The 14,269-nt window shown below is 39.3% G+C and overlaps 3 protein-coding genes across 3 annotated transcripts; all 3 read left to right on the plus strand.

Annotated features, from left to right (window-relative positions):
* Positions 1 to 2,059: 2,059 nt before the first annotated feature.
* Positions 2,060 to 2,934, plus strand: c-cup (calcutta cup). Its single transcript, XM_064679311.1, has 2 exons — positions 2,060 to 2,221; positions 2,275 to 2,934. Exons 1-2 carry the CDS (start codon positions 2,179 to 2,181, stop codon positions 2,895 to 2,897), a joined length of 666 nt encoding a protein of 221 aa, XP_064535381.1. The 5' UTR covers positions 2,060 to 2,178; the 3' UTR covers positions 2,898 to 2,934.
* Positions 2,935 to 6,554: 3,620 nt separating this feature from the next.
* On the plus strand, positions 6,555 to 7,786 carry LOC135426310 (gustatory receptor for bitter taste 22e-like). Its single transcript, XM_064679357.1, has 2 exons — positions 6,555 to 7,568; positions 7,634 to 7,786. The coding sequence occupies exons 1-2, from the start codon at positions 6,555 to 6,557 to the stop codon at positions 7,784 to 7,786; spliced, it is 1,167 nt and encodes a 388-aa protein (XP_064535427.1).
* A 1,092-nt stretch (positions 7,787 to 8,878) lies between these two features.
* LOC135426311 (gustatory receptor for bitter taste 22e-like) lies at positions 8,879 to 10,100 on the plus strand. The gene is made up of 3 exons (XM_064679358.1): positions 8,879 to 9,048; positions 9,385 to 9,895; positions 9,948 to 10,100. The coding sequence occupies exons 1-3, from the start codon at positions 8,879 to 8,881 to the stop codon at positions 10,098 to 10,100; spliced, it is 834 nt and encodes a 277-aa protein (XP_064535428.1).
* Positions 10,101 to 14,269: the final 4,169 nt, after the last annotated feature.

Consider the following 14,269-nt stretch of genomic DNA (forward strand, 5'->3'; position numbering starts at 1 on the left):
CCGTCTAGTCGTTTGTCTATATGCATGTTATTTTTTTTTTCGCCGCCATTAAAACCATTGAAGTCCTTTGAATGCAAGCTCGTGTAAATCCGCGTCAAACAAAGTGTTTAAATTGTTTGTTCACGCCTACCTAGAACCGCCCACGTTTGTGGGAGTCTACTTATGGCCTTATGGTCCCACGTCAATGCAATTATCAAGAAGACTTTCAGCTTCATCCATCCAATTTTCACAAATTTCATACTCAGGAGGCCTTTTTACAATCACATAGCGTAGTTTAGGCTTTGTATTTTTTCCAGCTATCGGAAGGGCGAGTAGGACTTTTAAAACTGGTGCAAAAAGTACATAATTTAATGAGACCAGCTGCCCCGCTGTTTGCCTGCAATCGAAAAGTTTATTAATAACAAACACGAGTTGGCAACCAGCGGCAGCGCTTTTTCCGGTCACGTTAAAACAAAGTAATTTATAAATTTTAATTAAATTATGAGTGCAGCCCGCAGAGTGAGTGTAATTATATTTAAACAGCAGCCGAAATATGTTTTTATATTAAATTTAAACAAGCGTGAGCGCTTTAGTCTAGAGTGACCGGCTATGAGATACCCCGTACCCAAAATGCATCCTTGAATAAAAATTGTTCAATATAAGAGATTTGTCTTTATCATACAACGCAGTTGATGCTGATCAAGAATAGATATACTTTATAGAAAACAGAGATGCTCCCTCAACAATTAGCACACATTTGCATACATTTATGGCATCCTCTATTACACCCACTTGCAAAGCTTACAGGGTATAAAACGGAAAAAACCGCCAAACCAGAATCGAGATCCAGCGGCGGGCAATATGCTCGGCGTAATCCGCGCTGTATTCGTAATGTATGCTTCTACGGAGCTGCTCATGTAGTGCATTATATAGTACACCAACAAAATCAACGTTATGCAAATTTAAATTTGAGTATAATGGAGAAAGGGACTCAGCATTTTTACACCCACTAAGAGGGTATTTTAATTTGTGCAGCAAATGTGTAACACATGGAAATGCTACCCGATGAAGTATACATATTTTTGAGCAAAATTTAAAACATAGTCAATATATTGTGTTCGCATTTCTGTTTCATTGATAATATTTTAGCTAAAAAGGTGCATAAATCGAAGTCAGCCAGATTAGGCAAATATATTATCCCACAGCTCCTATAGAAAGAATTGGATGATTTTTTATGAATCTTTGTATGACTTACTATAGAAATGTAAAACCCTTCTCTATGTTCGTAAGGGTGTTCAAACTTCGGTAACCCAACGACAACAGTTTATTCTTGTTTGTGTATAGAGAATATTTTCTATTCCCTTGCAGCTATATTAACATGTATGGGTGTGCTTGTGTTTTGCATACATATATCCACCAAACAACAAATATTTGTAATGAGCCTATTAAGTCATATTAAAGTCTAAGTACAGCCAATTTTATTAAAAAAAAAAAAGTCAGCATGACACAAAGTTACACACATGAAAAAGTTTTTAAGCTCTGGCTACATATGCGTACACATTGGGCCATAAAGGTAATGCAAATTGCTGCCAAAATGTGGATATTATAAATTAGACCGTCAGCTGGCTTAACAGCAGATGAACTGAACAGGCTGCTCTGAGCCAACATGCATATATTAGGCCCTGGATTTTAGTTATGGCACAGCCCATAAGCCTTACTCTTACCCGTACATATTTCAATAAATTAATAACATTTCCCTTTTCTCATATTATGTTATTTGCATACCCTGTAACTAAAAAATGGGTAAGAGAAGGACAGTTGTGTATGTAACTGCAGAAGGAGACAACTAGCTGAGTCGATCTAACTATGTGAAATGGAGGTTCATTTGAATTATGGTTTATTTACCTAACAAACCGATAAATATCGATTTGCTGCCCGCATTTTATAAACACTTATTGAGTTTACCAGACTGGAAAGAAGATGGACAGCTTGTGGGTGTAAGTACGAGTATAAATTTGGAGCTGATTTAAAGGGTATCTTGTAGGTGGGCAGCCTCTACTTGTTATAACCTTAAAATTATCAAGCTGCAAACTTTACAAAATTATATGTGTCACAAAAAAAAATTGTTTCCTATACAAATATATGTACTATATATAATTTGTCGGCTGAACGGAACTAACAATTCAGAGTGCATAAAATATGTCGCTACTTAAACTAATGCAATTCCAGTTACCCTTTGCAAGTAGGTCCTTTGCACTAAACCACATTGAAGAATTGCGAACTTGTTTATTTTAGAAGGGAATCTCAATATATATGCGGCCGCCAGACTGATCCGCCCTTTACTGAGGAGTCCCATTGCCCAAGTTGTCATTTCCTTTGCGGTTGGGTATTTTGCAACTACGAAGATTGCCCAGATCTATGCACTATTCACAAGGCAAGCTGATAGAAGTGCCTCGAAAGTGGACTATCCTTCACAACTGGCCACTGATTGCCGGGACAGTCGGGCTATACTCAAAGACCGACTGCCTCAAAAGTGCGAGGCTCTGCGGCTCACCCGTCGACAGTTGACGGCCTACGACGGAATGCGAGACAGCCAACCCATTTACACGGCGCTTAATGGTAACATTTATGACCTCAGCTCATCGCGGGATACTTTTTTGGGGCCGGGACCCTACTCTCTTCTGGCGGGCTGCAATGCCAATCATGTGCTTAATATTGCATGCGGCTCCATGGGCGTTTGTACCGACGATGTCCTCCAAAGATGGGAACGTAGTCTGAATGCCGAGTTCAATATCATTGGCTACTTGACTGACAGCGATGGCTCCGAAAGTGACGACAACGAAAGCGACGTCTCAACTATTGTGAGTAAGCGGAGTCAGGAGCATCAGGATTCTAATCACGAATCCAATTATTGTTAGGGTCCGGATTTTAGTTAGCTTTTCCCTAAAACACAACGCGTCGCAAAAGTGGTTAAAATAAAATAAAATAAAATATAACATAAAATCCTTATCGTTCCTTGCAAACAAATTTAACTTATGTTTGCAAAGAACGATAAGGAACATTTAGAAGTTAAAAGCCATCTTACTTATATTACAAGAATCGTCCAAATAGACCTATTTTCTCCATTTCAATAGGCGTTTGACAATAACAACAACTAATAAATGTTAAGCTGACCGGCTCTAAGTTAATTAAGGCCAATGAGCAGGTTGTCTTTATATCCATCAGCACTCTTTGCTATCGACTCTAGGATTGCAAACATCTCATATGCTATTCCAAGCTTTACTTTGTTGAGAATTGCAAGCTTACGCCGCAACAAAAATAAGCAAGAAAATCAGTTTATTTTCTGAGCGTGTAATTCTAAGGCCTTAGCTGTGCGAGTAAAGCTGCTTTGCCCTATATTCCTGTCTCATCTGATGTGCTTTAGGTTTGCAAAGATATATATCCTATTCCAAGCTTTAACTTGTTGAGGATTGCAAGCTTTAGCAACAACAAAAATAAGCGAGAAAATCAGAGTTGATTTTTTTGGCGTGTAAAACAGCTTCGCCCCTTATTCCTCATCTAGTCATTCTACTAGTAAAACCTGAACTGATAAAATTAGTTTAAAAGAGGATTTCAAAAGGTCAAAAGGGCTTCTGTAAAATTCCGCTCAGTTATTGAAGCCTTGCACCATTTAAGCTCTACAATTGGCTGACTGCCTGGCATGTGGCCGAAATGGTTTTCCATTGAAAAGAAGAAAAGAAGAATGAAAATGTCGCTGGTGTCGGCGACATCAACAAATTCTGCGTTTTTTGTCACCTCGGGCAAACTTTTCAGTTGTGCCAAATTCTCAATAGAGCAAAATTGAATTGGTAAAAGAACTGAAGCGGGGCAGGTGATACAAGGAGGGGGGCCATCAAAACCATCAGGTGCTACACAGCTAATAAAATCAAAATTACTTTTTCGCAACAACAATGCTCCTGATACAGCTACGTGCTTAAGGAGTTGTAAAAAAGTTGTCCAAAAAGTTTGAGCACACACTTAAAAATCAGCCAAATGTACAAAAACTCAACACGCAAGGCACACGGCACGCAACTCGGCTCTAAGTACCGACATATCTTTGATAAGCAAACACCAAATGTTATTTGATGTGTTTATTTCGATTAAATTTAAAGCTTTCAAAATAAATAAAAAGCCGAGGACATACCCTGCAATCAAAATCAATAGCCCTAACACACTGCTCAACATGGAATCCAAAGCAACCTGAATAAATGTACAATTAAAGTTCTAAATATAATAAAGATTCTAAATTCAGAAGTCTCAGACACAAATTGCGTCCATAAGGACAGACAAAAAGACGGACCAATTACCTCTTGTTCACTTTTTAAACAGGGTATTCAAACAATTAAGCAATATCTCATATGAAAGTATAAATTTCAATCCGATATGATAATCAGGTGGGCCTGAATACAGTTTTTTAACCTTTAATCATAAGGGCAATCATATATAAAGTTTGTTCGACATGTAGATATTTCAAGTTTCAAGATTCTAAATTTAGAAGTGTCAGACATAAATTGCGGTCGGGCCATTTAACTCTTGTTCAATGCAATGTCTCATATCAAAGTAAACATTCAATCCGAGACGATAATCACACACGACCAGGAGGAGACCAGACGCTGGCGGACTGCGATGCTAGCGACGCCCATTGTTACACGACGGGAATACAAAAACCTAATTAACCGCGAAACTGGGGATTCCGACAGCCAGCCTATGCTTGGAGAGCCAGCGAACCGGAAGCCCGCCCAGCCTCACCGTCGGGTTTATGTGACAGACGCAGCTGTGCCCGTCGTTGTCGTCGTTGCTCGACTTTTGCAAATAACACGGTTTTGAATATAAAGTGCTCAAATTACATGGGCAAACACATTTGTACTTTGTAATTAGTTGCGCCATGCGAATATGCTGAGAGTTAATTCCTCGTCTTGGTTGAGCCTGGCCCAATAATTTGAAGGGTGAACATTTTGGTCACATACTCGATTTCCATCTTTAACGCTGCCAGTTAGAATATTTGTGCCAAAAATCGTCGACTCATATCCAGTACTCAGGATTTACATAAGAGTAAATTTAGAGTATGTATCTTTAAAAAATCACGGGACACGAACATGCAAAGCATCCACACTCCTCAACAACTTTATTTGACGAATATGAAATATGCATGTATTTTATATGTAATTTTTTAATAATGCATAAATTATATATATACTTATCTGCCATAAGACGAAAATCCAAAGCTAGGGTCTATAGCTAAATACTGTTTAATAAAAACGAGAAAGAACGGCTATCTTTGGCACGCCGATGATTTAATACCCTTGCAGACCCAACCTCTTCATAATGTCCATAGCGGTTTGCCCGTCTCTGAGAAGCACAGGGAAAATTGTTAATGGCGAGTATGGTTAAGATATCTTGAAAAACAAAAAGTTTTCCATGCAAAAACCTACTTTTCGACCGACCGTTCCTATGGTAGCTATATGATATAGTAGTCCGATGTAAATAAGATTTTGCATAAGTGTAGGGAACATAGTGAAACTTATAAATGGCAAGTTTGATCAAGGTATCTTGAAAAACAAAAAAGTTTTCCATACAACAACTTAATTTTCGACCGATCGTTCCTATGGTAGCTATATGATATAGTAGTCGGTTGTTGATAGGATTTCGCAAAAATATTAGGAGCTTAGTAATACTAATTAATGGGGAGTTTGGTCAAGATATCTTAATAAACAAAAAAGTTTTTAATACAAGAACCTATTTTTTGACGGATCGATCATATGGTAGCTATATGACATAGTGGTCCAATCCAGCCGGTTCCGACATACTGCGTGCAACAGCAAGAGGGACTTCTGCAAAGTTTTATAAAGATAAAAACTTTAAAACTGAGAGACTAGTTCGCATAGATACAGACAGACGGATAGACTGACAGATGGACATGGCTATATCGACTCGGCTGTTGATACTAATCAAGAAGATATATACTTTATGGGGTCGGAGATGTCTCCTTTATGCGTTGCACATTTCACGACAAAATTATAATACCCTCTGCAAGGGTATAAAAATACTAGCGGGTATTCCCCGGCCCTGTCTGTAACAAATTTTGTGCCTAAAGTTAAGTTCCCGCCTGTGGAAAATTAAAATCTACTTTCTAAAACTACAATCCTGTTGGCAAAAGTTGGAAAAATAAGCTTTAGTTAATTAAACCTAATAAAACTCGCCGTTGTTATAGCTCGTTGTTGGGCTTCCTCAACTTTCCTTTAAGGCTAGGGACTATTATGCTGTCAATAGTGTCCAGTGAAATTTGGGTATACAGCACGCCCCGAACCCTCATATTGTCATAGATTTTATCAGGTATCTAAGTATTGAACATACCGCACATTTGCTATATGTCATCAAGGGTATTAATCTTCAGTACACAGTTTCTTTTATTCAGCCACTCTAAAGGTTGTAGCTAAGTGTTATTGATTCGCCCTAGTCTGTTGCCTTATCATCCATCGCATTAGTTGACTCCACACTAAGCATACCTATCAAAGAAATTAATTCATTCAGTTAAAATGTGGCCAGCTCGTCGCACTTGGCGTCAGAAATTCGCTCGGTTAAATCTTTGGGCCACTCTTTACGCCTCTTGGGCACTCGGACTGTTCCCATTCATCTATAATTCCAGCACGAAGAAACTGCGACGATCCATGCGGCTGGTTGGATATGGCATCATTTTGAATCTTGGGTCTCTTTGGATTACGCTCAACTATCGTGAACACACCGGAACCACAGCCATAATAGAGGTTTTTCATCGAAATCCTTTGGCAGAACAAATCAGCTATCTACAAAACATTTTACTTTTGACAACCGTCTTTGTAATGCACTTTCGGAACTGTTGGCTATGCGAGGAGCTTGCCAACACGCTTAATACTCTGACAGATCTATATCAACGTCACCTTGTACAATATGACTTTAACGATTGTCACAGCTTTGATAATTATGTTATATATAAAAGCCTATCAATTTGGCTGGAATTTATTTCAATGTTAATCATCAGATTTGGACTGTCGCCTCCAACTAACTTCAAAAACTTTTTGGGTCTTGTTGGTGTTATAGCAATTGAACTCGGCATACTTCTAATTGGAATGCATTTTCACCTGGCCGTGTTATACATATATCGCTCTGTTCGGATCGTCAATCGGGAACTTCTTACGCTAGCAAATCAGCTAAGGATGCGCCACACAAGGAGATCCTACCGTGTTCAAGAACTGCATTATCTTTATAGTCGCCTCTTAGACCTAAGCATCCGACTAACTGCCATCTACGACTACCAAATGAGTCTATTAATGATATCCTTACTAAGTGCTAATATATTATCCATATTCTATATGATAGTCTACAGTATTAGTTTAAATAAAATCTTGTCGTTTGTTTTGGCGATAAACTTGATTCAGGCGCTTGCCATTAATTTTATGGATTTCTGGTTGAGTATTGCGGTCTGCGACTTGGCAGAGCGAGCAGGTCGAGGAACCTCAGCTATTTTAAAGCTATTTAATGATATAGAACTAGATGTTGATCTAGAACGAAGTGTAAGTAGATGTTTTTTTATGTGTTTAATCTAATGTAAACTTTAACTGAGGTTATTTTCTTTCAGATCAACGACTTTGCCCTATTTTGCTGTCATAGACGTCTAAGATTTAACCATTGCGGCTTTTTCTATGTTCATAACGCAATGGGATTTCGAATGATTGTAGCTTGTGTATTGTATTTAATCTACTTGGTTCAGTTCGATTATATGAATTTGTAACACGACCCATTGGCTTATTGTCAATTATCATCAAAAGAAGCATTCGCCTGTTTGATAGGTCCTTGGGTCCTGTCTGTAACCAAGGTCATCAGAGCTTAGTTCGGATGACCCAAGGAAGTTGATGTGATCTCCAACCTTTGTAAGGCAGAGACCAGCCACCTTGCGTGCTACCTTGACACGGACTATTCTTAGACGATGAAGCTGGTATGCCGATGCCATGCATTTCATTAGCAACTAACTACATAGACTCTGCGCGGAAGTGATACAGACGGACTTGGTACAGTTTATTTCCACCTGCCAGTCCGTCTACTAGCTTTTGACCAGCAGCAGTGAGTACTGCACAACATCCGTTGCGGCCTGTTGGAATTGATGATATTCCATCCCAGCAAGGTGATCCGCTTATGTGGCCCTCAGCAGTCTCGGCTGCCTGTGGTATTATTTCATCAAGCGGTAGAGCTGTCGGCCGCTTATAGGGTGCCAAGCCGAGCTCATTGCCTTGCGGAGCCTCTGCTGTGACGCCTTGAAAATCCGAGTTTCGCTGTTTAACGTTCGTATTAAACATACCTCTCGAGTGCTGAAATATTGCACTGGGAGTTATTTGCTTTTGGGCTGAGTGAGGGCTTCATAAATCTCAGGGTGTGTAGAGTGGCTTACGGAGCTGCTTCTTTGATTTCTACTGTGATGTAGTCGACAAAGCTCTCCAGATCAGTTGCGTACCAAAGTGCTCGCCAGACAGGTCGGGTAGGTGTGACGGTTTGACCTAGTTGGCACTTCTCTAGTTTAATCAGCAGCGGAAGGTGGTCCGAAGTCAGGAACAGCAAGCTTTTTGTCCTCAGCTTCTCCTGTTTGAATCCATTCTAAATCCCAAAGTCGAGCGTATTCAGATATGCATTTGGCCCACAGAGTGCTTTTCATATCGCATATTTCCTATATGTCGACAAGGGTAGGCTCGTTTGTTTGTTTCTGGCTGGAGTGAATTGGAAATATTGTAGTTAAGTGTTATTGATTCGCCGTACTCAGTTTCCTTATCATTCATCGCATTAGTTGGCTACACTCAACATACCTATCCGAAAATTAATTCATTCGGTTAAAATGTGGCCAGCTCGTCGCACTTGGCGTCAGAAATTCGCTCGGTTAAATCTTTGGGCCACTCTCTACGCCTCTTGGGCACTCGGCCTGTTCCCATTCATCTATAATTCCAGCACGAAGAAACTGCGACGGTCCACGTGGCTGGTCGGATATGGCATCATTTTGAATCTTGGGTTTGTTTGGGTTACGCTCAACTATTACACAGAAATAGAAACCACAACCCTGATTGAGATTTTCCATCGTAATCCTTTGGCAGGACAAATCAGCTATCTGCAAAACATTTTACTTTTGACAACCGTCTTTGTAATGCACTTTCGGAACTGTTGGCTATGCAAGGAGCTTGCCAACACGCTTAATACTCTGACAGATCTATACCAACGTCACCTTATAAAATATGACTTTAACGATTGTCTCAGCTTTGACAATTATATTATATATAAAGGCTTATCAATTTGGTTGGAAGTTGCTTCAATGTTAATCATGCGATATGGCCTGTCGCCTTCAATCAGCTTTAAACTCTTTGTGGGTCTTTCCGGTGTCATTGCAGTTCAGATAAGCATACTTCTTATTGGAATGCATTTTCACCTGGCCGTGTTATACATATACCGCTCTGTTTGGATCGTCAATCGGGAACTTCTAACGCTAGCAAATCAGCTAAGGATGCGCCAATCAAGGAGATCCTCTCGTATTCATGAATTGCATTGTCTTTATAGTCGCCTCTTGGGGCTTAGCACCCGACTGGGTGCTATCTACGACTACCAAATGACACTTTTCATGATATCCCTACTAAGTGTCAATATATTATCCATATTCTATATGATAGTCTACAGTATTAGTTTAAAGAAAATATTGTCGTTCCTGTTGGTAATCAACTTTATTCAGGCGCTATCCATTAACTTGATGGATTTCTGGTTGAGTATTGCGGTCTGCGACTTAGCAGAGCGGGCAGGTCGAGGAACCTCAGCAATTTTAAAGCTATTTAATGATATACCCGAACTAGATGTTGATCTAGACCGAAGTGTAAGTATTTACTTTTTTGAAGTATACTTTGACTGAGATTCTTTTCTTTCAGATCAATGACTTTGCCTTATTTTGCTGTCATAGACGTCTAAGATTTAACCATTGCGGCTTGTTCTATGTTCATAACGCAATGGGATTTCGAATGATTGTAGCTTGTGTATTGTATTTAATCTACTTGGTTCAGTTCGATTATATGAATTTGTAACACGGCCGATTTGTATTATTGTTAATTATTAGGATTGAGCTACAGTGTAGGAGAATTATACGAGGTTATACTCTATACAGAATTCGAACACTAGGAAAATAAACTGAATTTTACTCAGATCCCTAAGGTTTAAGAAATTAACTGTGTGCGTTGATAGATTTGGCTAGAAGTCAGCATCTACTGCTAAAGTGTACAGGCTCGTGCAGAAGCTAGACTGCAAACAGACAAAGGAAACTCAAGAATATCAGGTAAACTTTCCAGGCTTCCCTTATCTAACCCTATGAACTATGAGCCCTAACGTGCTGCAAAACAGCCAAGAGGTCAGGGTATCCCCTAGTCGGGGATCAAAAAATTATTAAATCCCTGCTACGCCTAAGGCGTTGTTTATGGGTAAGTAGCTCTAAGACTGTAATCCCAGCTGTTACTGTGACTAGGAAATAGGGATTTTTATGATATATGAAAGCAAGAGTGGGCGTAAAAATTACAAAATTAATTCGAAAAATTGCTTATTAGCTATTCTTTGAAATTCCTAGAAATTTCTTCAGTTGAAGCGAGAAATCAATAACTAGACGGCGCTGTCTTTGCCTGGCGAATGCGACGCCAACACCAAGAGCTGTCCGTGTTGCCTGACATTGTCAACATGTTGCCTGACAATGTCAACATGTTGCTTACACCAGGCAACATTTATAGCGCTCTCTTATCGTTCAGCGTGCCACGCCATTCTCAGATAAACTTCAGGAAAGCTTTGGCAACTATTAACTGCATGCTCCACTGTCATTTGTAGATTCTGGTTGCCAAAATGTTGTATTGCGACTTTGTGGAGCCAGACAGTCGCAATTGCGCCATGTGTGGGGAAGGTCAAAAGCGTTGCCAATTATAAGTATATTATACTATAGGGTTCTACCCCGGCCTTGCCCGTGGTACATACAAAATACATAAGCAAAGAGCCAAACCTCCAAACCTCGGTTTGGAAATTTCGACTCATGTCTATATAGGATATTTGGGGGTACCATTTTTACATGAATTTCGACTAAGAATAATGTTCCCAGACTTAGATGCATAATTGATCTAAGGGTCAAACCATGAACAAAAACCCAAACTTTATGAAAATTGGTTGAGTTTTAACCGAGTTATGGGGTTGGAAAATTTTAACCTAAGCCTATATAGCATATTTGAGGGTACATGTTTACATGAATCTCGACCAAGAATCATGTTGCCAGATTTAGATGCAAAATTGATTTAGAGGTCAAACCATAACCAAAAAGCCAAACTTTATGAAAATTGGTTGAGTTTTAACCGAGTTATGGGGTTGGGAAATTTTGACCTATGTCTATATAGCATATTTGAGAGTAAATTTGTACATGAATTTCGACCAAGAATCATGTTGCCAGATTTAGATGCAAAATTGATCTAGATGCCAAACCATGAACAGAAAGCCAAACGTTTTGAAAATTGGTTGAGTTTTAACCGAATTATGGGGTTGGAAAATTTTGACCTAAGCCTATATAGCATTTTTGAGGGTACATTTTTACATGAATTTCGACCAAGAATCATGTTGCCAGATTTAGATGCAAAATTGATTTAGAGGTCAAACCATGAACAAAAACCCAAACTTTATGAAAATTGGTTGAGTTTTAACCGATTTATGGGGGTGGGAAATTTTGATCTACGTTTATATAGGATATTTGAGGTCAATTTTTACATAAATTTCGACTAAGAATCATGTTGCTAGATTTAGATGCAAAATTGATATAGAGGACAAACCATAAACAAAAAGCCAAACTTTATAAAAATTGGTTGAGTTTTGACCGAGTTATGTGTGTGTGTGAATGTGTGTGTATGTGTGTATGTGCGTATATATGTACATATGTATGAATGCATGTAATTTGTCTTGTGAAATACCAATAGCAATTTGTCTTGTTGCGCGGCAAATTTAAATAAGAAAGCGTATTTATTAAAGCTGCCCTCCTCCTCGATTCTCAAAAATTTAAGTAAGGCTTGCAGGCATCACCTATAAATTTGGCGCAGTCGGTTTCAACGCTGGAAGCTGAGGAGCCGGAGGAGCACCAAGGGGGCGTAGCAGGAGGTATGTAGGCATGTAGGTATGTAGGTATGCAGGTATGTAGGTATGTAGGTATGTATGTAGGTATGTATGTAGGTATGTAGGTATGTAGGTATGTAGGTATGTAGGTATGTAGGTATGTATGTATGTATGTATGTATGTATGTATGTATGTATGTATGTATGTATGTATGTATGTATGTATGTATGTATGTATGTATGTATGTATGTATGTATGTATGTATGTATGTATGTATGTATGTATGTATGTAGGTATGTAGGTATGTAGGTATGTAGGTAGGAATCCAACCAACAAAATGCAGCAATATCAGCAACACTCGAGGTCATGACTAAGTTTGACCACTAGGATGATGGAACCAACAAATAAGCCAAATTGAGTTACGGATAATACATATATTAAACAAGAATGAACTGGAGGTTTTCGTCATCCTCACAACATTGAAGGCATGCTGGTTTGTGAGACGCACTGCTGCTCTAGTTTGTGCTTAGGACTGCCAGGATACGACAACCACCTTACAAATCTCTGGATCGAGTGCGTGACGAAGCAAATAAACGCTGCAACAGCACCTGACGACGACCATCAATTGGTCACGCGCTCAGTGTTTTTGTCGTAAAAGTCACCAGCGAACGAGGTGAAACAACGCTAGCGGATGGCTCCAATCCTCCGCGATTTGTGTGGACAGTGGGAGACTCAAAATACCTCTGTGACGTGCTTGGTCCCAAGATGATGATTGGAATACGCTACATCGTCTCTGCCTTGGTATCCCTCTGGGGAAAGCGCGTCTTCCGCTGCGCAAAAAAATATCCCTAGAACTCTTGAAGTCTAGATTGACTCGGTGGTTTCTACTCTCAGTTTGTGAATTCAGCGAAGCAATGCAAAAAACAAAACTGTTATTTTCTTGTATCATATTTGCAAAAGGTACAGGGTATGCTGATCCCGCATCGAGTTTTCGGCACATATAATTTTCAATGACACCCAATTTCTAAATTAGGCAAATATTAAATAGCTTCCGGAATATAACGTTTTTCGCAAATTGACTCAGGGCAATAGATTTTTAAGCGGCTTTACATTTAAATTGCCGATTTACGCGTCAGCATCGGTATCGCAGCTCCTTGAGCTGCCAAAAACGCTGAACTATAAAGATTAGCAAAATGCTGACTTAGGCGAAACGCGACAGAAAATTCAGAGACCACAAAAAAAGCAGCATCATTTTACTTAAACCTGAAGAGACCATAAAATACGCTCCGCCAGCGGAAAATGTTGTCATACTTATATTCAAACGTAGCCGCAACATCAAATGGCCTTCTTCCATAACTCTCACTTTTTCAGCCCACAACTCCACACAGTTGGACAAAACATTGAGTTGGTGACTCTAGTCAAGCGACCTTCAACCACGATAAGACTGATAAAAAGAGTGAGATTTCTAGCGGAAAAATACTCTAGCTTAGGCCCTACCTTCTTGTACACTGACCTATAAAATAAATTCATTAATTCGGCTCCTTCCTCATTTTACTCGATTTACACATTCATGAAAGCAGGTATTTATTGTATTATTGTATATTCCAAGTGTTATCAATAATAAGGGAATTCTGATAATTCACCATTTATATTCAACTTTTAGGGCTTGCAAGGGTATCGAAAAATGTATTAACAGACATGGTCGGGTTGTAAGCATTCATTAAACATTTGAAACTTATTGCTTCCATTAGTCATTTTTATGTCTTGCAAGACACCTAAACCATTTAATTAATCACATTTAAGCAGACTTAATTCCTAATGCACACACATATACCGGCCCAGCGGGAGTTGAGCTTAGACATGAAAGGAAATCACATTAAATAATCCGTTCAAACCTTACGTTGTCACCAGTCTACGTGACCTAATCTTGGTGCATTCGTCTACTCGGATCCGGATCAGGCGCTTGAATGAATTAGACCGCTCATAGATCTCCCCCACAGGCATTGGCATTAGCAACTACAACGACGACATTAAGCACCACATATAGTTCATCAAAACAGACAAGCCTCAGCTGAATGAAGGAGACCAACACCAGGCACACCAGCGGGCCAGAAATTCCACAGCAGGA

Source organism: Drosophila montana, unplaced genomic scaffold, assembly GCF_035044405.1.
Source record: "Drosophila montana isolate Dmon_TW-CO22-7 unplaced genomic scaffold, ASM3504440v1 contig_1_1, whole genome shotgun sequence".
Lineage (NCBI taxonomy): Eukaryota > Metazoa > Arthropoda > Insecta > Diptera > Drosophilidae > Drosophila > Drosophila montana.

Coding starts and splice junctions, on each gene's coding strand:
- c-cup (XM_064679311.1), top strand. CDS start 2,179: ATGTCGCTACTTAAACTAATGCAATTCCAGTTACCCTTTGCAA. Junction 2,222..2,274: donor ATTCCAGTTACCCTTTGCAA/GTAGGTCCTTTG, acceptor TGTTTATTTTAG/AAGGGAATCTCAATATATAT.
- LOC135426310 (XM_064679357.1), top strand. CDS start 6,555: ATGTGGCCAGCTCGTCGCACTTGGCGTCAGAAATTCGCTCGGTTAAAT. Junction 7,569..7,633: donor ATGTTGATCTAGAACGAAGT/GTAAGTAGATGT, acceptor ATTTTCTTTCAG/ATCAACGACTTTGCCCTATT.
- LOC135426311 (XM_064679358.1), top strand. CDS start 8,879: ATGTGGCCAGCTCGTCGCACTTGGCGTCAGAAATTCGCTCGGTTAAAT. Junction 9,049..9,384: donor GGCATCATTTTGAATCTTGG/GTTTGTTTGGGT, acceptor GCCTTCAATCAG/CTTTAAACTCTTTGTGGGTC. Junction 9,896..9,947: donor ATGTTGATCTAGACCGAAGT/GTAAGTATTTAC, acceptor CTTTTCTTTCAG/ATCAATGACTTTGCCTTATT.